This window comes from Musca autumnalis, unplaced genomic scaffold (genome assembly GCF_047663935.1).
Source record: "Musca autumnalis isolate F117 unplaced genomic scaffold, ASM4766393v1 scaffold_3, whole genome shotgun sequence".
NCBI lineage: Eukaryota > Metazoa > Arthropoda > Insecta > Diptera > Muscidae > Musca > Musca autumnalis.
The window spans coordinates 30,563,059-30,588,649 of NW_027411866.1; the positions used below are offsets into that span (position 1 = coordinate 30,563,059).

At 37.9% G+C, this 25,591-nt stretch overlaps 2 protein-coding genes across 2 annotated transcripts in view; one reads left to right on the top strand and one right to left on the bottom strand.

Annotated features, from left to right (window-relative positions):
• The window catches only part of LOC141396601 (actin-histidine N-methyltransferase-like), a 68,672-nt gene extending 66,539 nt beyond the window's left edge, over positions 1 to 2,133 (top strand). The window contains exon 3 of the mRNA XM_073972178.1: positions 577 to 2,133. Within this exon, the coding sequence (XP_073828279.1) occupies positions 577 to 1,069 (493 nt within the window). The 3' untranslated portion in view covers positions 1,070 to 2,133. The remainder of the gene's footprint in view (positions 1 to 576) is intronic.
• Positions 1 to 25,591, bottom strand: part of LOC141396600 (uncharacterized) — a 428,433-nt gene that overhangs the window by 51,434 nt on the left and 351,408 nt on the right. The window lies entirely within an intron of this gene.

Below are 25,591 nucleotides of genomic sequence, written 5' to 3' on the forward strand. Positions count from 1 at the left end.
TATCGTCAACTTTTCTGAATATAATAGTTGTTATCGACATACATATTTACTTTTTAGAATAGTTATTATCGAAATTTCTAGATATAATAGTTATCGGAAAATTTTCTATATAGAATAGTTGTCGACATTTTTTTAATAGAATAGTTGTTATCGAAAACTTTTCTATATAGAATAGTTTTTATCGACAACTTTTTTATTCGGAAACATTGTTGTCGGCAACTTTTCTGCATAGAATAGTTCATATTGAAAACTTTTCTATATAGAATAGTTGTTATCGACAACTTTTCGATATATAAATGTTGGTATCGACAACTTTTCTATATAGAAATTCTGTTATCGATAAAATTTCTATATTGAAATGTTATCGACAATTTTTATAGTGAAATTTTGCTATCTACAACGTTATAGAATAGTTGTTATTGACAACTTTTCTATATAGAATAGTAGTTATCGTCAACTTTTCTATTTAGAATAGTAGTTATCGTCAATCTGTGTTATCGATATATTCTTTATGTATTTTCTCATCAATTGCTTATTAATCTTGCTTTCGTCTTTCCGTTTTTCTTTTTCTTACAGTTTCATTAATCCCTCCAATCCCAAAGACAAGGTGTCGATTAAACTCGGCTTAAGTCCCTCAGATGTTTTATTCGAAAAACGTGCCAAACTTTTGGAACTGCTAAAGATACCAAAGAATAGCGAATTGAAAGTACTGCCATCACCAGATTTCATTTCACCTGAACTATTGGCATTTGTACGTGTTTTCAATATGAATGAAGAGCAGTTGGATCATTGGATAACATCAGAACGAGCTATGGATTTATTGCATATTGATTGCGCTTTGGAAACAACATTGGAAACGAAAACATGGCAATATCTGCAAACACGTTTGATGTTGCTGTTGCGTGTCTTCCCCCAAACACTGGAAGAAGATGAACAACAATTAGCCCTCGTAAAAGAACAAAAATTGGCAATGAGTTCAAGAGCAGCAATGATACTGGAATATCGTGTGCTTGAGAAACGTATATTGGCAGCGGCCCTTGATTATGCCAAACAAAGGACAAAAGCCTAAAAGAAGAAGAAGAGAGAAATAAACGAATGAACGCACAGCGACAACAAAGTAACTAAAGTATGCAGGTCGGTTTTTGAGGACTCGAACAACAACAACTATCACCTTTTTCCTGTGTTCGTTGTGATAGTTACCTTTAACAAAGTGAAAGTCCTTAAAAATGAGCTTGCAGTTTTGTCTGTCTGTGCGTGCCAGAGACCTACAAACAATTTTTTATTTTTTAAGTGTTTTTGTGTTCAATTTTTGCTTTATTTTGTGTTGGGTTTTTTGTGTTAAAGAACTCTGAGAAAAAAAGTCCTACGACAACCTGGTAGAGTGGCCATATTAACGGTTTCTGTTTCAGTTGTATTTTACTTTCTTTTTCCATGTTAAAATAATTCTTTATTATTTTATTTTCATGGTATTATATATAGTTTGCCAGAGGACATTGTAGAAGTGAATAAGAAGATGTCCAGCAAATGACATACCAACTAACTAACCAACCAAAGGACCCTTGACAAAAGTTTTTTTCTTTTCTATTTTGGAATTTCTCTCTCACATTTTCCCTTTTTCATTGTTCATGTTTAAAGTTGAAAACTGTTACCGCATTACACAGTTCAAAAAGTCAAAATCATTCGGTTTAACTTGTGCTTCTTCTTTTCTCAACTTCTCAAGAGAGGGTTTTTGTGTCATCGTTAAGTATTCTTTATGTTTTTATATAATTATGGTATTTCTTATACCATTTGCCGCTGCAGTTGTTACTCCCTGCTGCTTCTTTTGGTATAATTACTTATTATTTAAGCTTTCGGTTTCTTTCTGGGCCCTTATGACCAAGCTATTACCGTAGATTTACAGTTATGTGTTGTTTTTGTTTTCTTTCCTTACTTTGAAACAGTTGTGTTTTCCTCACAGTGCTAACAAAGATTGTTGTGTTAACAAATAATATGGAAGATAAAAAAAAACTAATTGATATTTTTATGAAAATATTTTGTACTAACCAAGAAATTGAAACAAACTCGAAATTGAATTTTATTTGTTAGTAATAAAAGAAACTTAATAAACATTTATAATTTATTTGAAATAATAAATATGATGAAGTTTTATTTTAAGTGTAGAAAGTTGTCGTCACCCTTTTTGGTACAGAAAGTTCGTTATTGTCAAGTTTTCTGTAAAGAAAGTGTTATCGACAACTATTCTTAGCATGGACATGAAAACTGCCGGTACAGACACATAATGTGTGGCTTGCTAGACAGTTTTTTGTGGCCTGCCATTTGTTAGGTTAAATAAACTACGTAATTGTGATGTAGGATAATCCTCCACGACATATTTGGGTGGTCCTAACACTCTTTAGCGTATGTTAGAAAATTATTCTCTCAGAACAGGCACATGATGTGTGGCATGCTGCAATATTTCTTTTGGCTTGCTATCTGCTACGTCAGTCTACTATTTGATCTTGTTGTAGAATTCCCCTTCGCGACGTATTGGCGTGATTTTTAAATTGCTATAGTTGAATTTTATTTTCGAACTAATAAATCCTCGTACATGAATAAAACTTATTCGACCAAACTGTTTACCATCGACAGCTCTCTACTGATGGTTTTCCCCATCCACCTCAAGGAGTTAGAAAAAATTCTGTATGTCTATGAACAATGCAGCTTCCTTAATCTAGTTCCAATAATTCTTGGGATTTAATAAAATTAATTCTCTAAAGGTACGTGCCCGTCTAAACGTTGCAAATAAAGTGCGAACAGACTCAACGCGGAAATTGGACATCGATAGGCTGCAAACACAACAGATAGCCACAGCATATTCCACTCAACTAGCCCAATTGCTTAACGCGAGCACTCCTTGTCCCGATAACATAACAACACAATGGCAACATATTGCCCACTCCATGCAAACAGCCGCAAAATCCATACTTGGATTCCAGAGACATCCACAAAGGAATTCATGGTATGACCAGGAGTGTCGTGCTGCTACCGCAGAGAAAAGAGAGCTACTTTGCAATCAGTAGCAACGCGTAGCGCACGAGAGAGATATCGGGAGAAAAGGAGAGAAGAGAAACGGCTTTTCCGCAAGAAAAAGAGAGAAATGGAAAAGCGGGAGTGTGAAAAAATCGAGATGTACAGGAGACAGAATTAAGTCCGAAAATTCTACCAAAGAGTGAAACATCAAACAGATGGCTTTGGTACAGGTACATCCTCCTGTAGAGACCAGCAAGGTAATCTGGTAACAGATACAGATAGCGTGCTCAGGATATGGAAGGAACATTTCTCCAATCTGCTGGTATCCAATAGTAGCGAAGACGATGATACCACAGATCCAATCCCAGAAGATGGTATAGAATGTATACCACCTGGCCAAGATGAGGTAAAAACAGCAATCAACCGGCTGAAGAATAATAAAGCAGCAGGAGCCGATGGCTTACAAGCCGAGCTGTTTAAAACTGGAGCGGACACGCTGATAAGGTGTATGCATCAGCTAGTTAGCACCATTTGGCAGGAAGAACGCGTACCCGACGATTGGAACCTGAGCATCCTGTGTCCCGTCCACAAGAAAGGAAATAAGACTGTATGCTCCAAATATAGGGGCATAAGTCTTCTCCCTATTGCCTATAAGATAGTGTCAGGGATATTGTGCGAACGACTAAAGCCAATGGTCAACGAAATAATTGGACCATATCAATGTGGCCTTAGACCTGCCAAGTCCACCATTGACCAGATATTTACCATGCGGCAAATCCTTGAGAAGACCCAAGAGAGAGACCTTTTTGTCGATTATAAAGCAGCATTCGACAGTCACCTCCGATCAAAGGTATTCCATGCAATGTCTGAATTTGGTATACCCGCAAAGCTCATCCGGCTTCATAAGATGACTTTAACTGATACTAGGTCATCAGCTAAATTGGAAAGAACCTCTCCGAAGAATTTTGTACCAAAAGAGGTTTCAGAAAAGGAGACAACCTTTCGTGTGACCTATTCAACATTTTGTTGGAAAAGGTAATACGAGATGCAAATGTCAAAAGAAATGGCACAATTTACACCAATAGCCACATGTTACTTGCGTATGCTGATGACATAGACATCATGGGACGATCAGTAAAGGAAGTAACTGATACCTTTAGGAAGGTCGAAGCAGAAAGTGGTCTGGCGTTAAACGGCGAAAAGACCAAATTGATGGTGTCGACGCGCAAAGCGTCCATAGAGCTCGGACCAACTGTGGAAGTTGGTACTTACAATTTTGAGGTAGTTAAAGACTTCGTCTATTGGCCAACAGATGCTACTATGGTCTAAGTAAGCAATTTATAAACAAAGCCACATTTCGTCAAACAAAAATAACACTATACAAAACGCTGATACTACCCGTGCTAATGTATGGCTCCGAAGCATGGGTACTTGCGCAAGCAGATAAGGCAGTGCTTGGTGTGTTTGAGAGGAAAATTCTTCGAAAGATCTACGGGCCGATTTGCGTTGACGGTGAATATCGACGTCGTATGAACCACGAGCTATATAAGCTATACAAAGACATGAATATAGTTAAACGTATCGAGATGCAACGATTGCGTTGGCTAGACCATATCATGAGAATGAGCGATGATGAACCCGCTAAAAAGGCGTATGAATACATGCCCCATGGCGGTGCACGCAGAATCGGCAGGCCTAAGCTTCGATGGAGCAAACAAGTGGATGAAGAAATGGAAAGGCGCGGTATTCCAAAAAGTCAAGCGAAAAACAGAGAGGAATGGAGATCTTTTCTTAGTTCGGTCTATGGAACAAATGTTCTGTAATGGGCCAACTAAGTAAGTAAGTAATCCTCTAATAATTTATCCTGACAAGGCGTTTAATATATATGCCCGTCTCCCTTATTGAAGTTTATTAGCCCGAACTAGGAGTCATGTACCCCAAATTAGTACGAATTGATCTCGTTTAAAGGTCACAAATCACTTGTCGTCATAGCTGGTGGGTTCAAAACTTCTTGAAGAAGCTTTATAAACTTTTGATATAGGGACCGATATCAACGTATCTTCAGTCCTTGGTTACCAATTATGTGGGCACAAATACCGTTTGAAACTAACTTCTGGTATATGGATAAGAGAAATTGTCGACCAAACTGTGGCAATTGAAAGCTCTTAATTTTTTGTCTAAGTTTTTTTCTAATGGTCCCGATTATAACGAATAATTTTTTTTACTGGTTACTGAGATAATGTAACAAAAGCACTAAGACCCTGGAGGATGCAAATATAATGACTACTGGTGAACACTGGATCGAGTATCAGGGGCCTAATTACGACATTCGATTCGATCGAGTATTTGCTAGTGAATGGAAAAATCGAACTATGAAAACCTATTCGCGCCACCAACCGTACATTTACGAACTTACAACAATGTCAAAAAGTTTTACAAAAATAAATAATTTCGTACATTTTTCTAGCACAACTTCATTCGAATGAACAATTGTTCAACGATTTCAACAAATATTTACATTTTCATTCATAATTTTGTTTTTTAGTTTTTGTTTTAAAATAAACGGATTTTTTCCGTCCGGTTTTCATAGTACGATTTGTTCATTCACCAGCAAATACTCGATCGAATCGAATGCCGTAATTAAGCCCCAGATTTGCTTCAGAGTATTAGTCCATACTTTTATTAAGATTGAAGATGGACTATATTGACCCACTCCTTCGGGCGCCTGCCCTACAAGAAACCAAAACCATAATGTTTTTCCAAAACTTGAATCAAGTTTAAAGATTAACAATATCGGACAACTTTACTTTAAAGTGCTGTTCGAAGATCGTTTTGAAATTTTCACCGAAAATTTTCTCGGTGGTGCTGATTGCAAGGATATAATTTTATTTCTTAAAAATTATACGGTGACCAACAAAAATGGATGGTGGACGGCACCATAACTATCGGAGCAGTGATTGTCATTTGTCCAACCTTTGCATATCGTAATATTTTTCTCAAAGATAAATCAAGTTCGAAAAAAGACTACATCGGACAACTGATTCGAGTGTCTCTACCAAAAAAAGTTAAAAAAATTTCCTTTCGTAGGAAATCCCTTCTTGCTGGTTCAAACCAATTGCTACAATGACCAACTAAAATGGCTGGTGAGCACGATAACAATCGAAAAGAGTGACTGACTTTGGTTTAACCTTTGCGCATAGTGTTACTTCTCTCAAACTTTAACCATGTTCGAAGTTAGACTATATTGTGCAAATCCTTCGAATATCTCCCTCTTAAAAGTTCAAAATTTTCGATTTAACCCTTTCGGCGCTTCTTTTTATACCCTCCACCATAGTATGGAGGGTATATTAAGTTTGTTTTTCTGTTTGTAACACATCGAGCTAATCATTTGCGACCCTATAAAGTATATGCACATATTCCGCAATAATTGAGATAGAATGCTAAAATGTTGCATCCGAGTGTAGACAGGTGAAGTTGGAAGATGGGCTATGTAGGTCCTCTCATAGAAGGGCAGGACGTCTCCTCATAGAAGGCCAGGATGTCTTCTCATAGAAGAGCAAAACGTCTTCTCATAGAAGAGCAGGACGTCTTCTCATAGAAGAGCAGAGGGTCCTCTCATAGAAGGACAGGACGTCTTCTCATAGAAGGGCATTAGGTCTTCTTATAGAAAAGCAAGAGTTCTTTATATAGAAGAGCAGGACGTTTTCTCATAGAAGAGCAGAAGACCTTCTTATAAAAAAAAACAGAAGGTCTTCTCATAGAAGAGCAGGAGCCATTCTTATAGAAAAGCATAAGGTCTTCCCATAGAAGAGCAGGAGGTCTACTTATAGAAGACATGAAGGATTTTTTATAGATGATTTGAAGGTCTTCTTTTATAAGATTTGGGGATCTTCTCATAGAAGAGCCGAAGGTCTTCCTATAGAATATCTGGAGGTCTTCTTTTAGAATATTGAAAGATTCTTATAGAAGACCTAGAATCTTCATATAGAAGATCTGAGGTCTTCTTAAAGAAAAGCTGTAGGACTTCTTATAGAAGACCTGACTGCCTTATAACAGATATGATGGACTTCTTATACAACACCTGAATGTCTTCCTATAGAAGGCCTGGAGGTCATCTTGTAAAAGACTTGGAGGTCATCTAATAGACGATCTGGAGGACTTATTTATTAAGGCAATGATAATCTACTAAATTAATTACAAAAAGTGAGCCAAGAAACTTCAGAGAAAAATACAAAATATTAAAAAAAAATTTACTTACTTAGCTGGCCCATTACAGAACATTTGTTCTATAGGCCGAACTAAGAAAAGATCTCCATTTCTCTCTGTCTATTGCTTCTCTTTCTGCAATACCGCGCCTTGTCATCTCTTTATCCATTTGTTTGCGCCATCTATTCTTTGGCCTGCCAATTCTGCGTGCACCGCCAAGCGGCACTTATTTAAACGCCTTTCAATACATTTAACTTCACCGTCAACGCAGATTGGTCCGTAGATCTTTCGAAGAATTTTTCTCTCAAACACACCAAGCACTGCCTTATCTGCTTGGGCAAGTACCCAGGCTTCGGAACCGTACATCAGCAAGGGTAGTATCAGTGTTTTGTAGAGCGTTATTTTTGTTTGACGAGATGTGGCTTTGTTTTTAAACTGCTTACTTAAGCCAAAGTAGCATCTGTTAGCCAATACAATTATTCTTTTTATTTTACAACTGATGTCGTTCGTTGTGTTTACGGAGGTGCCGAGATAGACGAAGTCTTTTACTACCTCAAAATTATAGGAACCAACGTCAACAGTTGGCCCGATCTCTATGGACGCATTGTGCGTCGACACCATCAACTTAGTCTTCCCGCCGTTTACCGCCAGACCCACTTTAGCAGATTCTCCTTCGACCTTCGAAAAGGTATCTGTTACTTCTATTACTGATCGTCCCATGATGTCTTCATCATCAGCAAAGCAAGTAACATGTGGCTATTGGTGTTGATTGTGCCACTTCTTTTGACGTTTGCCTCTCGAATAACCTTTTCCAGCAGGATGTTGAAGAGATCACACACACAGAGGCTGTCTTCTTTGCCTGAAACCTCTTTTGATACAAAATTCTTCGGAGAGGTTCTTTCCTATTTTAACTGAGGATCTCGTGTCAGTTAAAGTCATTTTACAAAGCCGAATGAGCTTTGCGGGGATACCAAATAATCGACAAAAATGTGGTAGGTGTCGATCTGCGTCTCGTGGGTCTTCTTCAGGATTTGCCGCAGGGTAAATATCTGGTCAATAGTGGACTTCCCAGGTCTAAAGCCGCATTGGTATGGCCCAATTATCTCGTTGACCATAGGCTTTAGTCGTTCGCACAATATCCCTGACACGATCTTTTAGGGAAACGGGAGTAGACTTACGATATGCCGTTATAGTTAGAGCATACAGTCTTATCTCCTTTCTTATGGACGGGGCACAGGATAATCAGGTACCAATCGTCGGGTACTCGTTTTTCCTGCCAGATAGTGCTAACTAGCTGATGAATACACCTTATCAGCGTGTCGCCTCCGGTTTTGAACAGCTCGGCTGGTAAGCCATCGGCTCCTGCTGCCTTATTATTCTTCAGCCGGTTTATTGCTGTCTTTACCTCAACTTGGCTGGGCGGTATACATTCAATACCATCTTCTGGGATTGGATCTGTGGCATCTTCGTCGTCTTCGCTGGATACCAACAGGTTTGAAAAATGCTCTTTCCATATCCTGAGTACACTATCTGTATCAGTTACCAAATTACCTTGCTGGTCTCTACAGGAGGATGTGCCTGTACACAAGCCATCAGTTTGATGCTTGACTCTTTGGTAGAATTTTCGGACTTCATCCTGGCTCCTGTACATCTCGATTTTTTCACACTCCCGCTTTTCCATCTCTCTCTTTTTCCTGCGGAAAAGACGTTTCTCCTCTCTCCTTTTCTCCCTGTATCTCTCTCGTGCGCTACGCGTTGCTACGGATTGTAAAGTAGCCCTATATGCCGCATTTTTCTCTTCGGTGGCAGCACGACACTCCTGATCATACCATGGATTCCTTGGTGGAGGTCTCTGGTATCCAAGTATGGATTTTGCGGCTGTTTGCATGGAGTGGGCAATGCTTTGCCATTGCGCTGATATGTTATCGGGATGAGGAGTGCGTTGATTAAGCAATTGGGCTAGTTGAGTGGAATATGCTGTGGCTATCTGTTGTGATTGCAGCTTACCGATGTCTAACTTGTCGTGTTGTGTCTGTTCGTACTTTGTTTGCTACGTTTAACCGGGTGCGTACCTTTGCTGCAACTAGGTAGTGGTCCGAATCTATGTTTGCTCCTAGGAACGAGTGCACATCCAAAACGCTCGATGAATGTCTTCCATCTATCACAACGTGATCAATTTGATTGAGACAAACCAGGTGCACTTATGGATGTCGAGATGTTTAAATCTGGTGCTGCTAACTACTATGTTTTTTTGCCGCTGCGAAGTCTCTTGCCATTGTCAGATGTATCATTGTGGAGGCTGAATTTTCCGACTGTTGGGACAAAGATATTCTCCTTTCCAATTTTGGCATTAAAATCGCCTAGAATAATTTTAATGTCATGGGCAGGACAACGTTCTTATGTTTCTTCTAAGCGTTCATAAAATATATCTTTGGTATGTTCGTCCTTGTCTTCAGTGGGAGCATGAGCGCAAATAAAGTTGATATTGAAGAATTTTGCTTTTATTTGAATTGTAGCAAGTCTTTCATTCACGAGTGTGAAGCTGGAGACCAGGTGTTTTAACCTCCGATCAAGTACAAATCCGCAACCAAACTCATGCTTTATGTCATGGCAGGTATAATACAGTGAGTCACCTTTAGGTGTTGTTGTGACGCCTTTCCCGTTCCATCGTATTTCCTGTATGGCAGTAATGTTGGCCCTGTACTTTTCAAGTACATTTGCCAATGCATAAACTGCACCTTCTCTATAAAGTGTGCGAACATTCCAGGTGCAGATTCGCAGATCATGGTCCTTAAACCGTTTGTGGCAGTAATGTTGGCCCTGTACTTTTCAAGTACATTTGCCAATGCGTAAACTGCACCTTCTCTATAAAGTGTGCGAACATTCCAGGTGCAGATTCGCAGATCATGGTCCTTAAAACGTTTGCGGGGTCGTCAACTTAAGAGGGATTTGTTTTTCTTTTCTTTTGTTTTTTCATAGTAGGCTGCATTTTCTAGGGGAGGGTTACTAACCCGGCGCCCAAACCCAAGTTTTTAACGTTCTTATGGGTGAACGCGCGGCACATGTTAGCTCACTACCTTTAACGGGTGTTAAAGGCAGCTCCCCAGGTGACATCACGGGGAGGTCAGTGTCCACTTGAGATGAGAGAGGGACCAAGATAAATCCTGGACTTTTGCCATATTAAAGCCGGTCAGGACCGTTCCTTGGTACCTCTCATCACCTACGTCATCTATTAAAAAAAGTACCCGTAAGTATTTTGCCTTAAAACGGGCTATGCCATAGAATCACCGAAAGGGTTAAAAGCGTTTACGAGCTGTTCAAATATCGTTTTGAAATTTTCACTGAAGGTAGTCTTTGTGATACTCATTACAACGATATAATTTTTTCCTGGATTAGTTCTGAGATTGTAGCCCGAAAGTCCTAAAAATGCTATGTTTAACATCATAAGAGGCTGACGGACACGATAATGTTCGTAATACCCATAGCACAAACGACTAAAAATTTACACTTGCAAAACTTTTCCAATCAAAACTTTAATGCTATCTTTACGAGTAGAAAACCTGAACGACAACAACAATCTTACACGAATAAAAATAATAACCATATTAGTGGTACTTAGACGATTATTATTTAATATGATAATTAAGTAAAGTTTTGGGGTTTTTCAAAACTTTCCACGTATCATGTAGTCGCTTGCCATGTCCCTACTGCTTAAGGTAGTGTTTTGCTTTTAATGATTATGGCTAAAAATGGCAAATAACAACAATATCAGCTGGGAATATTCACATAAAATTAATTAGTTTTTACACCGCGACTCTAAACTTAGGGACACAACATCCAATAAAAAGTAGTAGAGTAAAATTTCGTGGCCATAAACAAAAACAACGGTGAGTGTTTTAACAGCGCTGAGCTTTCGAACTCACCTCTGAAGGATGCACTTCAATATGGATTGGCAAAATGCCCAGTTGTGTGTATTACAGGGTGACCTTTCATGGGATGGTTAAATGTAAAGAATTATGTTGTGAGGGCAAGATTAAGAAGTTATATTTGTGAGCAGTTCGATTTTAATAGAAAGATTTAAAAGGGAAAAAATAAAATCCAAAAGTATGGCAAAAGAAGACCGCTCTGCAGCTACAAATTTATTTTTGGCCATAGAACTAGCTGCCCTAAGTATTCTATTGTAACTAAGTGCATAAAACAAATATTAATTTAATAAAATCAGAAATAAATTCACGGAAGGTCGGCGTTGCTTATCATTTCTGAATTTGTGTTGATTGAATTTACTCGCGGAGACACTGTACCACATTGTGCCTTATAAATCACCGGCACCGAATGGTATAATACCCACAATGCTACAGAATGTGACTGAGCCGGCGCTATCAATCCTTGTTTATTGTTATCGTACATATGTACCTGGTCTGTGGAAGGAGGTAAAGGTGACCTACATACATTCCCAAAGCGGGGAAGTCAAGTCACATTCTACCAAAGGACTACAGACCAATTAGTCTTTCTTCCTTTCTTTTAAAAACGTTAGAAACGTTACTGGATCTTGAAATTAGAACACAATTAAACCTCAATAACATCAGCAAATCACAACATGCCTACGCTAAAGGCGAATCAGTGGAGACTGCCCTGCATGAGGTGGTCGGGCATGTTGAGAAGCATATGGAAAATTCAGGCTTCACGCTGGCGGACTTCCTCGATATAGAGGGGGCTTTCAATAACATGAAGCTTGAATCAATCCACAATGCTCTCAGCAACACAGGCATTTCCTCCATCCTTGTGGAATGGATTGATGAGATGCTGAAAAGTAGAATCATCAACTCATGCATAGGAGAGAGTTCCGTGAGGAAATCGGTTAACAGAGGCACTTCGCAGGGAGGAGTTCTCTCACCCCTGTTATGGCTTCTGGTAATAAATGAAATACTTGTGTGCTTCGACCGGCTGAAGATCAAGGTGGTTGCCTATGCTGATGATGTGGTTGTGCTGATAAGTGGCAAATTCCTGCGAACCCTGTCTGAGCTCATGCAAAGAGCCTTAGTACAACTTGCAAACTGGGCCCAGAACAACGGTCTGGGAGTAAACACGGGAAAAACAGAGCTTGTACTATTCACTAAGAAACGCAAAATTCCCAATTTCGAGCCTCCAGTCCTGGACGGGGTGGCCCTGGAACTTTCTAAATACCTCGGCATAATTCTGGACCATCGCTTGTCATGGAAAAGAAATGTAGAGGAGCCAACGAAGAAGGGACTCATGGCACTCTACTCCTGTAAGAACTCCATTTAGAAAAGCTGGGGATTGAGACCACAGATCATACACTGGCTGTATGTAACCGTGGTCCTGCCCATACTTACCTATGGTGGACTGGTCTGGTGGCAAGCTCTTGGGAACAAAGCGTTACTCTCCAAATTATCAAGTGTACAAAGAACCGCGTCGCTGCCGATTACCCGATCGATTAAAAGCACTCCTCAAGCTGCTTTAAACGTCATCCTGGATCTCCAACCTTTGGATATCCTAATCCAGTTTCAGGCGGCGAGAACTGCTTTTAGACTCCGGGAGTCAGGGTGTTGGCGTGGTGCACACTTCGGACACTCAAATGTTCTAAAACTAATTGATAGTCGACTTGAGTTAGGTAACAATGGTTGCGTAAGCGACTATATGCCTACCTCCTTCAAGTTTGACTCCTTAACCGTTATCTTCCCAAGCAGAGACGCATATCTCCACTGGACGGTCTGGCAATTTACACAGACGGGTCCAAGATGGAAGAAGGTACTGGCGCTGGCGTCTACTGCGAGAATCCACTAATTAAGAACTCATACAAGCTCAACGATAACTGTAGTGTTTTTCAGGTGGAGATTCTTGCTATCAGGAAATCAGCTGAATTGGTGAAAGGGCTTGAAGGCAGCCTTACGGGACCGGTGACTATATATGTCGATAGTCAAGCGGCCCTCAAGGCTATCAAATTCAAGAGCTATTCTTGATTGTAGGAGAGCTTTTCAGGATATACACCATATCGTAAAGCTATGTTGGGTTCCGGGTCACAGCAACATTATGGGAAACGAGGTAGCAGATGAACTGGCTATAGGTGGCTCCAGGTCTATCGACTTATCAGTTGATGAAACCGTTCGACCACCGATGTGCCAATACATCGGCAAACTTCGGGAGATATTCAATGAGAGAGCACATCAAAGATGGCTATTGGAACCTGGTTGTAGGGTATCCAAGGCAATCTGGCCTGTGGTTTCTCGTCGAAGAACGACTTCCCTCCTCTCACTTGATAAGTTAGGGATGAAAATCGCGGTGGGACTTATAACAGGTCAATGCAGAGTTAGATCTCTAACTTCAAAATGGGACGACAGTGGCACTGACTACTGCAGACTATGTGAAGATGCGGAGGAGATTGAGATTGTCGAACATCTGCTTTGTAGGTGCCCCTTGTTGCAAACAAGGAGATACCGAACACTAGGTAGATATGAGATAAACACTCTGACCTTCCTGTCTAACATAGATCGCATCGTCCTACTCAACTTTGCCAAACATCTATCATGGCTTGGCAAATGTCCATAAAAACCAATAGTAATCAGACTCTTTTCACTCTTCCAGAACACTTTTATCTATACATTGGCATCACTCTCTACATCTCCATCCTATCTGTGCTGCACCATCAACTCAACATATCCTACACTCACCATCATCTCATCACCTCTACCCTATCATCCTCATCTCCTAAACTACATCAACACTCTAAATCTTCAGCAATAGCCCACACAGCATGAACACAATGGACCAACGGTCTCCGAGTGGAGCAGTCACCTTTACCACTAGATGGCTGCACATGCTTAAACCTAACCTAACATTGTGCTAGAAGTAATGCATTATTTTAAATTATTTTAGTATACTTTTAGAGTACACAATTACAAATGCTCTTCTTAGGCATGCAATACATTTTTTGTAAATTAAAACAAAATCACCCTATTTTTAGCTAAAAATATATCCCGAAAAAATAAACTTTTAACCGAAATGTGTTTAATGGTCATTCACATTTTCACGACAACACAATGTGGAAGAATAAAAAAAGAATCAGAATGACAAACATCATTTGCTGGAATGAGGCAAAGTAAACACCATAAAAAGCAATTGCTGAATGTTCGAACCACCAGTGAAAAGGAGGAAAACCTTAAAAATTGTAGGATTAAAATATTCAAAAAATTATTTTTTGTATGTGGTATGTTGTTGATGGCGTTGTTAATCCAATTCTAAGGCTCAAAATTCATGTTTCAGGCTCTAACAAAGTTGCAGGATGTGTGAATCATCAACGTATTTGCCACACATTAAATCGATTAAATTCATATAGTTTAGTTTCAGATTTTAGATGAAATGGGTGAAGCAGGGATGTGCTAACAAAAAGTGACGATTTCAGGAGTCAAATGCCAAACTGTTTTTAGATAAAAAAGATTAATATTGAAAAATGATTTATGGAATAGCGATCTGCCAAGAAATTGGTGTGTTGGAATAACCCCGGCAGACATTTTTATACCCTCCACCATATGGAGGGTATAATTAAATTTGTCATTCCGTTTGTAACACATCGAAATATTCGTCGAAGACCCTATCTATATATATAAATGAGCTTGGTGATAAGTGACTGACTGACTCATCATCAACACCCAGCCAAAACGGCTAAAATTTTACCAGTGGGTCACTGTTGATGCAAATGTGCGAGATACGGCCGGGTTTTAGAAAATTTGTCCTGGAACCACAAAAAATAACAACAACAAAAATCCTTATTTTTCATTATTATTACGAACTTATTCACTTAGTTGGCCCTCTGCAAGACATGTGTCAAATTAACAATGCTATAACTTCTTGATACCGTAAACGATCACACATAATTTCAATTTTTTTAGTTTACTTCTAGGCGCACTTATTTTATCGTAAACCACTAAATAATAGAAAGAAAAAGACAAACCGATCCTGATTTTGTTTTCACATAACAGGTGTCGCACAAAAGATTTTCATTCGTTAAAATCCAGTTAGATTAGATTTTCAATTTAAAATTAAAACAAAAATTCTTTCAATAAATGATGTTGGGTTTGTTGAACAAATGAGTTGCTATTGAAGACAACATTAGGGGAATAAATTCAGAAATCGGTCAGAAATAACAACAACTAAAAACTGTATGGACTTGACTTTTTGGTAATAACTAAATGTTTGCAAATCAATGAAAGTGCAATAAAATTGTGCATATTACCACGATTTATTTGCAATTAAGAATTTTATCGTATATGGAGATGTACAGTCATAACTATTCAATTTTCAATTTCAAAATCTGTAATTTGAAGAAATCGCTAAATAATTAATGAAATCAATAACAGGCCCCAAACCAGAGACAAAAGATTGGTTCTGTAATTGAAAACGATTTTGAAGTATGTGTGTTACGTGAAAAAGGCAGAAAAGTATTACATAACAAGTATTCATCACGAAGGGTTAGGAAAAAGTTCTCTCCCCGCAAAATATAAAGCAACGAATCAGATTTGCTACTAAGAAGATTTCAAGCCCGTTAAAGTACTTTGATGACGTTATATTTTCTGATGAGATGAAAATTATGTTGCACTATTACGACGGAACCCAAAAAATATGGCGCAACCCTCTCACAGGGCATAGACAAATGAAGTGTATAGACAAAGCATTACTCATGTTGAGTGCTGTCAACAGACTCAAACCAAAATACTCAACATTTTTCGAAGTCGATTTTTGAGAAAAATTGCAAGATTTTCTTTTATATCTGAGTATGTAGATTTGGTCAAAAACTAACCCCATACAGTTTTTGTTAGAACAAAAGTGTTTTTTAAAATTGTGTTTTTAATTGAGGTGTTCTGAAAACGAAATCGATGTTAACAAATGAATCGTATAGACAAAGGATTACTCATTCGATTTGTTCCTAGGTTTTACCATTTTTGAGATATAGTTTCAGTTTTAGGTTTTTTGTTAGGTTTTCGCGAGTTTGCTTGAAAACGGCAAGCATTGTCGAAATCGGACTAAAAAAATCTTATAGCTGTGAAAATTTCGTAATTTTTTCCTGGGTTGTACCATTTTTGCGATATATAAGTTAAAGTAGGGAAATTGCAGTCATGACATTGTTTCATATGGAGACGATACAGTCAGTGAATTGTCCTAATCTGAACATCTATATCTTAAAAATTGTAAAACTTACAAAAATATCATAAAGGACAACTTTGTAGAGAAATTTCGATGCTACAATAATTTCTTTATTCCATTTTGATGGGGCATGAAAACCTAAAAACCCCCCAAAAATGTGAACTTTGACCGTGATTTATTTAAAAAGCGCTCAGGCGATTTTTTTATTCCCAGGTGTAAGTTTCTTTCATTTAATGTTGTTTCAAGAGCACCGCATCATGTTATTTGCTGTTAACCGACCCAAACAAAAATACTCAACGTTTTTCGAAGGCGATTTAAAAAATAAATGCAATATTTTCATTTATACATTTATCTGAGGATGTAGATTTCTTGAGGAGCTTGAAATTTTACCAGTGGGTCACTGTTGATGCAAATGTGCGAGATAAGGCCGGGTTTTAGAAAATTCGTCCTGGAACCACAAAAATAACAACAACAAAAATCCTTATTTTTCATTATTATTACGTACTTATTCACTTAGTTGGCCCTCTGCAAGACATATGTCAAATTAACAATGTTATAACTTCTTGACATAATTTCAAATTTTGTAGTTTACTTCTAGGCGCACTGATTTGATCGTAAACCACTAAATAATAGAAAGACAAAGACAAACCGATCCTGGGGCTCAATTCTCTTTCTATGAAAATGTGAAATGAAAACTTTTATAAAGGAAAAAACTGTCAAATGAAAAAAATTATAAAGAAAATATTTTTCATTTCAAGTTTTCATAGAACAAGAATCCAGCCCCTGATTTTGTTTTCACATAACAGGTGTCGCACAAAATATTTTCATTCGTTAAAGTCCATTTAGAAAAAATGATTACAAACGATGCATTTGTAAAAATTTTGATTTTCAATTTAAAATTAAAACAAAAGTTCTTTCAATAAATAATGTTGGGTTTGTTGAACAAATGAGTTGCTGTTGAAGACAACATTAGGGAATAAATTCAGAAATCGGCCAGAAATAACAACAACTAAAAGGATTACTCATACGATTTGTTCCTGGGTTTTACCATTTTTGAGAGAAGTTCAGGTCACAGTTTTAGGGTTTTTGTTAGGTTTTCGCGAGTTTGTTTGAAAACGGCATGTATTGTCAAAATGGGACTTATAGCTGTGAAAATTTCGTAATTTTTTCCTAGGTTGTACCATTTTTGCGATATATAAGTTAAAGTAGGGAAATTGCAGTCATGATATTGTTTCATATGGAGACGATACAGTCAGTGAATTGTCCTAATCTGAACATCTATATCATAAAAATGGTTTTACCAATATCATAAAGGACAATTTTGTAGAGAATTTTCGATGCTACAACAATTTCTTTATTCCATTTTGATAGGGCGTGAAAACCTAAAAACCCCCAATAAATGTGAACTTTGACCGTGATTTATTTAAAAAGCGCTTAGGCGATTTTTTATTCCCAGGTGTAAGCTCCTTTCATTTAATGTTGGTTCAAGAGCACCGCATCATGTTATATGCTGTTAAGCGACCCAAACAAAAATACTTAACGTTTTTCGAAGGCGATTTAAAAAAATGCAATATTTTCATTTATACATTTATCTGAGGATGTAGATTTCGTCAAAAACTAACCACATACAGTTTTTGTTTGAACAAAATCTGATTACAATTCGTCGGTGTCATGCTTAAGTGTTCCATACGCCATTTTTGACTTTTTGAGTTACAGGTGGTTTCTAGGGTTTTCCGGTATGCTCTTTCTGAATTTCTAGTCGGCTTTCTCCTATCTGCTCTAGTTTCCGAGATATCCACGCCTCGACGGGAAAGCATTAACTTTTTTCAGTTATGAAATTATTATTTTAAAAACTTGCAAGTTTAAAAACACAATCAGAATTTTAATTTTTGAGTTAGAAGTATTTAGTTTTTTGAGGCAAAGATTGAAAATTGTTTTGTCACTTTGTTCCATGTGATTTACAATATTTCACATTTGTGTCATAAGAGCGGATATGGAACAAATCGACAAAAATTCTTTTTCTGAAAAAATCTCTATAACTTTTATATTCCAATATATATTCCTCTAAATTTTTGCAAATATGTTCTATATACTATTATTAATATTTCAAGTCAAAAATATAGATATTTGCTTTAGCCAGCTCCACACAGTTGTGACGCAAAGCTTTAAAATGCGATTATCTCAAAACAGGCAAATGGCGTATGGAACACTTAAGCATGACACCGACGAATTGTATTTTTAATTCAGTTGTTCTGTCAACAAACTCAATGTTAATAAAATTGGTGAGAGCAGTCCTTTGTCTATACAATCCGTTTTTCTGTGGCATGGGGTTGTATATAAAGCAAGGGCTTTGGTAAAACACGGATTTCGGAGGAAACATTGAACAATTATTTAATCGACAACGTCAAAATTGGGTTTTTGGACACTGAAAATTATAAATTATAATATAAACTCTACCAATACAAGACAGTCTAGACCAGTGTCGACCACAATATTTCCATCAATACTAAAGCATATGCCTATGCATGGGTGAAAAAAACAACAACCACATGAGAGAAGCAAATGCAAAAACAACTCAGTGGGCGCCCTCACTATACAAAAAAGCAAAGAAGCTCGCCCCTGGTCTAGACAGACGTAAATTGTATTTACGTAGGACTTGGTTGTTATACAACTACAACGAAGACATCGACACTAAAGTCCAAAGTCCAAATATTAACCCCATTGAAAATTTATGGATTCATCTGAAGACAGAAGTCGGGAATAAGACAGCCCACTAATATGATAGACTTAATAAAGATCAATGACGCAAATACCAATAAAATATGACATTTCGAATTGTATTTTTTTAAATCCCAGGGGTTTACAAGCTGTTATTGATACCCAAAGTAGGTATACGTTATATTAAGACCAACTTTTCCTGAAAGTCCCGATACGATAAATGTTATACAAATAACATTTAGATAACTAAAACAGTCAAATGTATTATACCTTATTTTTATTTGAAAATTTTGCCTATTAGGCGAAGGTTTTTTTTTATTAATTTTTTAATTAATTTCTCGTTAGAGACGAGCTTACTGACCAAGATGCTTTTTGAAAAAGGAAAGCCGACGATACGAACCCACACAATCACCACTGTGTGACATGAATGTTTCGCCTTTGGTTTAGGAAGGCTCCTCAGACACATCGACTGTGGGGCGGCTTCGCTATCCTCTAACTTATTTCCTCTTTCAAATGCAAGTTTTTTTTTTTTTTACAAAGTTGTATTTTTTGTTCAAATCTTTGTATGGCTTTCATGACAAACGCTTAGCGTAGCCTTTGAAAGTTATGAGTTTGGTTCTGAACATTAACACGCCGTGACAACACTTTTTTCCATGTGTTTTTCAAGGACGTGGATTCGAACCCCAGCCTGGCTCAAGCTGATTTTTTTTATTTTTATTTGCAAATTTTGCCTATTAGGCGAAGGTGATTTTTTTTATTAATTTTTTAATTAATTTCTCGTTAGAGACGAGCTTACTGACCAAGATGCTTTTTGAAAAAGGAAAGCCGACGATACGAACCCACACAATCACCATTGTGTGACATGCATGTTTCGCCTTTGGTTTAGGAAGGCTCCTCAGACACATCGACTGTGGGGCGGCTTCGCTATCCTCTAACTTATTTCCTCTTTCAAATGCAAGTTGTTTTTTTTTACCAAGTTGAATTTTTTTTTCAAATCTTTGTATGGCTTTCATGACAAACGCTTAGCGTAGCCTTTGAAAGTTATGAGTTTGGTTCTGAACATTAACACGCCGTGACAACACTTTTTTCCATGTGTTTTTCAAGGACGTGGATTCGAACCCCAGCCTGGCTCAAGCTGATTTTTTTATTTTTATTTGCAAATTTTGCCTATTAGGCGAAGGTCATTTTTTTATTAATTTTTTAATTAATTTCTCGTTAGAGACGAGCTTACTGACCAAGATGCTTTTTGAAAAAGGAAAGCCGACGATACGAACCCACACAATCACCACTGTGTGACATGCATGTTTCGCCTTTGGTTTAGGAAGGCTCTTCAGACACATCGACTGTGGGGCGGCTTCGCTATCCTCTAACTTATTTCCTCTTTCAAATGCAAGTTGTTTTTTTTTTACAAAGTTGAATTTTTTGTTCAAATCTTTGTATGGCTTTCATGACAAACGCTTAGCGTAGCCTTTGAAAGTTTATTATACATTTTTCGCAGAATACTTTCTTCGGACATTCTCAATATGTACATACAAAATGTATATGCAAAGTTTCAACACATATGTAAAAACATATCGTGTAAAGTATCCATTACATATGTATATAACACATATTTAAAATTACAACGAAAATAAATACAATCTGCAGAAAAATTGCAATTTTCAATACATTTACTATTCAGTGAAAAAAATCTGCGTTTTTGAATAATTGAATGATTATAGTATAGTAGATTACTATTAACGCCGAATATTTTAAGACAAAATAATTAATTAATGGCCTGTTTCTCTAAGATGATTCGAAATCAAATCCGTTCGAATTACTACCAATCAAACTCCTGTTGTTGTAGAAAATATTTGTTTGACTGAAAACAAACATGACTCATAAATTTTTATATATTTTTCAAAAAAAATGTTTGGTAGTAGTTTGAACGAATTTGTATATGTATCGTATTAATTAAAGTTTGTCGATTTTAGAATTTTTTGTTATACCCTACACCACACTGTGTTAAGGGATATTATCAATTTGTGCATTTGTATGTAACATGCAAAAGGAAACGAAATAGGTCAATGGTTCCTTTCGATGATCTACATAGCATCACATTCTGAGTTAATGCTCTTTTGTCGCATTTATTATCCTATCAATAAAGCAAAATTAACACAAATCGATTAATAGATTTATGTAGATCTATTTGAAAACCACAGGTATGATTTTTAGAAAGAATATGTGGCAAAACCTTAAACTGTCGTACTTTACTGGATAAAGAATTTGTAAATAGGAACGGGTGAAACTATACTCTGCATTTTAATTTATTTTGAAGCAATCCATATTTTAATAATTACACTTTCATGCCCTCTACATTTCAATAGTAACAATTTTCATAGTTTTGTACCTTTGTCATTGTGAGTTTGTAAATATTCCAATTTCCCATTGTGATTGATTCATTGTATTTTAAAGTTAACTGACAGAATGCAACTATGTAAATAATTTATTCTACTACTCTTGTAAAACAACCCATTAATTACTACTTTCGATATACCATTTTATGCAACTGTAAACTATTAACGCCCTACTATTTCTTCTCACGATTAGTACTTAGGCTAGAACAAAATTCAATAAAATCTCTCAGTTTGTGATCTACAATCTAACGCGTTACATAACCATCAGATAAGATCACAAGGGGTGATCTCCATTCTAACACGTTATGGTAACTATCAGATAAGATCACAATGAGACAATTTGTCCATCCGGCAGTCTACATCAATCATCACTTGTGTTTTCCTGAACAATCGACACCAGAGATTGTTATAATTTATTTATTATCCTCCTTTATATTCGTGTGAATTCTCCGCTAACGAAGTAGCGGGCACTTGCTATAAAGTATATATATTATTGATCAGCATAAAATTCTAAGTCGATCTAACCATGCCCGTCTGTCCCTCCGTCTGTCTGTTGAAATCAAAATACAGCTTGCAATTTTAAAGATAGAGAGTCAATATTTGGTGCAGAAGTTTTTATTACTAGCAGGGTGGTTGGTATTGAAAATGGGATATATCGGTCCACGTTTTGATATAGCCCCCATAGAACGGTACCTCCAGATTTTCGGTATTTTGAAGGTTTTAGCTTCATTATCACTTAGTCTACGTTGGTGGTATACAACTTTCCCCCAGAACTTTGTCGGTATCGGTCCATGCCTTCATATAGCCCCCATAGAACGGTACCTCCCGATTTTCGGTATTTTGAACGTTGTGGCCTCAATATTCCACCGAAATGGCTGAAATTTGGTATTTATACTTCGTTGGGGGTACTCAAACTTCTCCTTTAAATTTGTCGGTATAGGTCCACGCCTTCATATAGCCCCTATGGAAAGGTACCTCCCGTTTTTCCGTATTTTGAAGGTAGTGGCTTCAATATTCCACCAAACTGAAATTTGGTATTTAGTCTTAAATGTGATATAAAACTGTTCGCCAGAAATTTGTCTGTACAGGTCCACGCTTTCATATTGCCCCCTTAAAACGGTACATCTCGATTTTCGTAATACTGAAGATTGTGACGTCAATATCCCACCGAAATGGCTAAATTCGTTATTTAGTCTTCCAAGAGTTATAAAATATTCCAGAAGAGTATTATCAGTATAGGTGCACGTTTTCCTATATCCCCATAGAAGCGTACTTCTTGATTTTCGATATTTTTAAGTTTTAGCCACATTCTCTTACCGAAATATAGGAAATTTGGTTTTTAGTCTTCTTTGAGTCTAAATACTTTCCGTCAGAAATGTGTCCGTATTGATCGACGTTTTGAAATAGCCCCCATAGAACGGTGCCTCACATTGTTTTACCGAAATCGCTGAAATTTAGTATTAATTCTTCTTCATACACGAAAGGAAACTAATTATTCCATTTTACTTCAATGATTTTTTGGCCATTGTTCATGTTTCCGGTAAATACAACGGCTTATGAGCTAATTGAATGTGAAAGAAGCTGTACATACACATGAAATCGGACGGATTTATATCTTAGTAATATTAACTTATTTTAATAGTTCAGTATTGCTATAGACCGCTCGCTTTCTCTTCGAATTTCATAATAAACATTTACATAAATAGCGTGTTTTTTGGTTACTTTATGTTTGGTCCCAATCCCGTCACTTACTTACTTAGCTGGCCCATTACAGAACATTAGTTCGATAGACCGAACTAAGAAAAGATCTCCAATTGTTTAGTGCTTCGCTTTTTGGAATCCCGCGCCTTGTCATCTCTTCATCCACTTGTTTGCGCCATCTATTCTTTGGCCTGCCAATTCTGCGTGCACCGCCATGTGGCTCGAATTTATACGACTTTTTAGCGGGTTCATCATCGCTCATTCTTATTATATGACCTAGGCAACGCAATCGTTGCATCTCGATAGGTTTAACTATACTGATGTCGTTGTATAGCAGATACAGCTCGTGGTTCATACGACGTCGATATTCACCGTCAACGCAGATCGGTCCGTAGATCTTTCGAAGAATTTTTCTCTCAAACACTGCCTTATCTGCTTGCGCAAGTACCCAGGCTTCGGAATCATACATAGTATCAGTGTTTTGTAAAGCGTTATTTTTGTATGACGAGTTGTGGCTTTCTTTTTGAAGTGCTTACTTAAGCCAAAGTAGCATCTGTTGGCCAATGCAATTCTTCTTTTTATTTCACAACTGATGTCGTTTGTTTTGTTTACGGCGTTGCCGAGGTATACGAAGTCTTTTACTACCTCAAAATTATAGGAACCAACTTCAACAGTTGGTCCGATTTCAATGGACGCATTGCGCGTCGACACCATCAGCTTGGTCTTCTCGCCGTTTACCGCCAGACCTACTTTAGCAGATTCTCCTTCGACCTTCATAAAGGTATCGGTTACTTCTTTTACTGATCGTCCCATTATGTCTATATCATCAGCATAAGCAAGTAACATGTGGCTATTGGTGTAGATTGTGCCACATCTTTTGACGTATGCCTCTCGTATAAACTTTTCCAGAAGGATGTTGAAGAGATCACACGAAAGACTGTCTCCTTGCCTGAAACCTCTTTTGGTACAGAACTCTTCGGAGAGGTTCTTTCCTATTTTAACTGAAGATCTTGTGTCAGTTAGAGTCGTTTTACAAGGCCGAATGAGTTTGCGGGGATACCAAATTCAGACATGGCTTAGAATACCTTTGAACTCAGCGGGCTGTCGAAGGCTGCTTTATAATCGTCAAAAAGGTGGAAGGTGTCGATCTGCATCTCTTGGGTCTTCTCCAGGATTTGCCGCACGGTAAATATCTGGTCAATGGTGGACTTGCCAGTTCTAAAGCCGCGTTGGTAAGGTCCAATTATTTCATTGACCATGGGCTTAAGTCGTTCGCACAATATCCCTGACACGATCTTGTAGGCAATAGGGAGTAAACTTATGCCCCTATAGTTAGAGCATACAGTCTTATCTTCCTTCTTGTGGACGGGGCACAGGATACTCAGGTTCCAATCGTCGGCAATCGTTCTTCCTGCCAGATGGTGCTAACTAGCTGATGAATACACCTTATCAGCCTGTCGCCTCCGGTTTTGAACAGCTCGGCTGGTAAGCCATCGGCTCCTGCTGCCTTATTATTCTTCAGCCGATTTATTGCTGTCTTTACCTCATCTTGGCTGGGCGGTATACATTCAATACCATCTTCTGGGATTGGGACTGTGGTATCTTCGTCGTCTTCGCTGCTGTTGGATACCAACAGTTTTGAAAAATGTTCTTTCCATATCCTGAGTACATTATCTGTATCAGTTACCAAATTACCTTGCTGGTATCTACAGGAGGATGTGCCTGTACCAAAGCCATCAGTTTGATGCTTGACTCTTTGGTAGAATTTTCGGACTTCATTCTGTCTCCTGTACATCTCGATTTGTTCACACTCCCGCTTTTCCGTCTCTCTGTTTTTCCTGCGGAAAAGACGTTTCTCCTCTCTCCTTTTCTCCCGATACCTCTCTCGTGCTCTACGCGTTGCTACTGATTGTAAAGTAGCCCTATATGTCGCATTTTTTTCGTCGGTAGCAGCACGACACTCCTGGTCATACCATGGATTCCTTGGTGGAGGTCTCTGGTATCCAAGTACTGATTTTGCGGCTGTTTGCATGGAGTGGGCAATGTTTTGCCATTGTCCTGATGTGTTATCGGGCCAAGGAGTGCTCGCGTTAAGCAATTGGGCTAGTTGAGTGGAATATGCTGTGGCTATCTGTTGTGTTTGCAGCCTATCGATGTCCAACTTCCGCGTTGTGTCTGTTCGTGCTTTATTTGCAACGTTTAGACGGGTACGTACCTTTGCTGCAACAAGGTAGTGGTCCGAATCAATGTTTGCGCCTCGGAACGATCGTACATCCAACACGCTGGATGAATGTCTTCCATCTATTACAACATGATCAATTTGATTACTTGTTCTTTGATCTGGAGACAGCCAGGTGCCCTTATGAATATCGAGATGATTAAATCTGGTACTGCTAACTACC